We start from the raw sequence: 2,741 nt of genomic DNA on the forward strand, positions 1-2,741 counted from the left end.
TGTGTGTGTGTGTGTGTGTGTGTGTGTGTGTGTGTGTGAGAGAGAGAGTGATAGAAAAGTTAGGAACCTTGTTTGTGTGTATCTTAGCAGTTATTTTGAGGTCTATGCTATTTTTTTGAGACTATAATAAAAGTGTGATTCAAAATATCATTGATAAAGTTAGGGAAGAACACTTTTTGCTAAAGAATATTTACTGCATCATTGTAGTTTCTTATAGTAGTTTGTAAAACAAAATGAGCTTCACTTTTACCCTTTAGAACTTGTGGATGTATAAGAAGATGAATTCTATGTCTGAAATAGTCTAACTTAAAATTTTTAAATCAACAGTTAATTACAGAAGCAATAATAACAATATTCTCATTGAAAAAGATCTAAAAATTTAAAAATGGTCATTAACCTACTAAATCTGATCTTTTTATCTCCTTCATCCAAAATTTCCTCAGCCTCAGTTAAACTGTGCTTATGAAAATATTCTAAGTAAATATCAATTTGAAATATGTTTCAATAGAATCTTATATTTAAGATTTAGAAAAAGGCTTAGTTAACAGAAGCATCATTTTAAGTATGAGAGAAAACCATGAGTTAGTATTAAGGAGTTGCTTATCTTGTTTTATTTGTGAGGGGAAAAAGTAGTTTTATGAAACCCAAAAAAAGTCAACATCAGTTATGTATTGATATTTTGTGGTTTGACAATAGCAATAAATGATTCACCAATTGGAAATTTTGACTATTTTTGTAATCTCTAATGACCAAATGTACAGAAGAGAACTCTACTTTAAATACATGTACCTTCTATATTTTTAGATAAGGATGTTTTATAAATATGTGACTTAATGCTTCATGTTTCACTTTCTTTTGGTCATGTTTAGAATTAGAATAACAATGTAATGATTATTTTCAAGGCTATGAAAATGAGTCGGAGATCAACTGATGCCAGTCAGAGGAGTTTAGCATATAATCGAATTGTTGATGCCCTAAATGAGTTCAGGTATGTTTTCTTTAGCTTTGCATTATACAAAGTTGTTTTGAAATGTACACAGACAGATTTTATTACTTTTCTTTTATTTGCTATAATAAAATCTAATTCTTTAAATTTCTTTGGCCCATAGTGAATTGAGGGTACAATTCAGTAAACCATTGACTTCCTATGCTCTTAAATCTTAAATGTGATTAGAACTGAAGGTCAGAGGGTGCTTCGTTCTTTTTTTGAGCTCCTAAATATAGGAACTAGTTAAGTGCAATTTAACTAGGAGTAGTATCCTAATGTTCTTGGATACATGAAATATGGGGTTGTTTGGTTGGAGGGACCTTGGCTTTTGTTTTTCCAATTGGTTTTTTGGTTTCTTCCTTTCACTAATTATGGCACAAGGAATAATACCTTCCTTTATTGTTTTCTGGCTCACAAACTTTATGCCTGAAACTCCAACAACTATAGTCATTGAACTCTTAGTCTGTGAAGCAAATTTGTTGCAAACAAACTTGTACTGAGGATTCAGAGAAAGATAAGGGGGCCATATCTTACCTCTGGCTACACGAGGAGAAGGAAAATTCAACTCCACAAGTACCCAAAGATGATTGCTTTGCGGAAGAGGTTAAGCATGCCTTCACCCTCCATCCTCCTTTATCCTATTCTGACACCAAGCACCCCTCCCGTAGCACTCTACTTCTTTACTGGGTTTGACAATCATTTTCAATGTTGTCACATCAAACTTCTAGACAGTAGTCATGATATGGGATTTAGAGGGAAGTTATCAAGTTACAAGTCAGGCTCAGAAAATAGGGGCTCAACCCTTTGGTTCACATTGCATCTTCTCAGCCAAGCCAGGAGACATATCTTGCTCTATTTCTCAGCCACAAGGACCCTTGGCATCTACCCTGCTCTAGGGCAAGTGTTACAAAATGGTTTTAGCACTGATAAATGCTCACAGGGCAACCCCTCTCTGCAAGCCAAACTCCTGCCTGAAGGTACACAGCTTTACTCCTTCTGTGGGCTGGGAAGTCAGCTATTTTATCTGATGGTCTTCTTGCTATAGATTTGGCTGCCACCACTTCCTGGTGGTGTCTCCTTTCATGGCAGTCATGGGATTCTCTGTTCCTGCTTCCAAAATAGCTCACTTTATACCCAATAAAATGGCAAAACTGACCAAATTCTTTGATTAGAGCTCCACATACCTTTTTTGCTTGGCTTTATCGAATCATTTTGAAGCCCTGGTGGTGCAGTAGTTAAAAGTTTGGTTGCTGAGTGTAAGATCAGCAGTTTGAAATCACCATCCACTCTGTGGGAGAAAGGTGGGCTTTTCTCCTCCTGTAAAGAGTTACAGTCCTCCCCCACCCCCTACCATCATGACCCCAATTCTACAAATCCGCTAGACCAGAGCATGTACACGAGTACAGATAAGAGCTCGAAACACGGACCCAGGACAGATAATCCCATCAGGACCAATAATGAGAATAGCAATACCAGGAGGGTAAAGGGAAGGTGGGAGGGAAAGGGGGAACCAATCATAATGATCGACATAAAACCTCCTCCCAGGGGGATGGACAACAGAAAAGTGGGTGAAGGGCGATCGCGGTCAGTGTAAGACATGAAAAAAAGAATTTATAAATTATCAAGAGTTCATGAGGGAGGGAGCGGGAAGAGGGGGGCGGATGGAATGAGCTTATACCAAGGGCTCAAGTAGAAAGAAAATGTTTTGAAAATGATGATGGCAACATATGTACAAATGTGTGTGGTAAGAGCT

At 37.2% G+C, this 2,741-nt stretch overlaps 1 protein-coding gene across 1 annotated transcript in view; it reads left to right on the forward strand.

The window, feature by feature from the left end:
* The window catches only part of FNIP1 (folliculin interacting protein 1), a 110,490-nt gene that overhangs the window by 89,442 nt on the left and 18,307 nt on the right, over window positions 1-2,741 (forward strand). Inside the window, exon 11 of the mRNA XM_030888868.2 lies at window positions 903-988. Within this exon, the coding sequence (XP_030744728.1) occupies window positions 903-988 (86 nt within the window). The remainder of the gene's footprint in view (window positions 1-902; window positions 989-2,741) is intronic.

This window comes from Echinops telfairi, unplaced genomic scaffold (genome assembly GCF_000313985.2).
Source record: "Echinops telfairi isolate 266 unplaced genomic scaffold, ASM31398v2 ScPeMD7_7469;HRSCAF=8507_1, whole genome shotgun sequence".
NCBI lineage: Eukaryota > Metazoa > Chordata > Mammalia > Afrosoricida > Tenrecidae > Echinops > Echinops telfairi.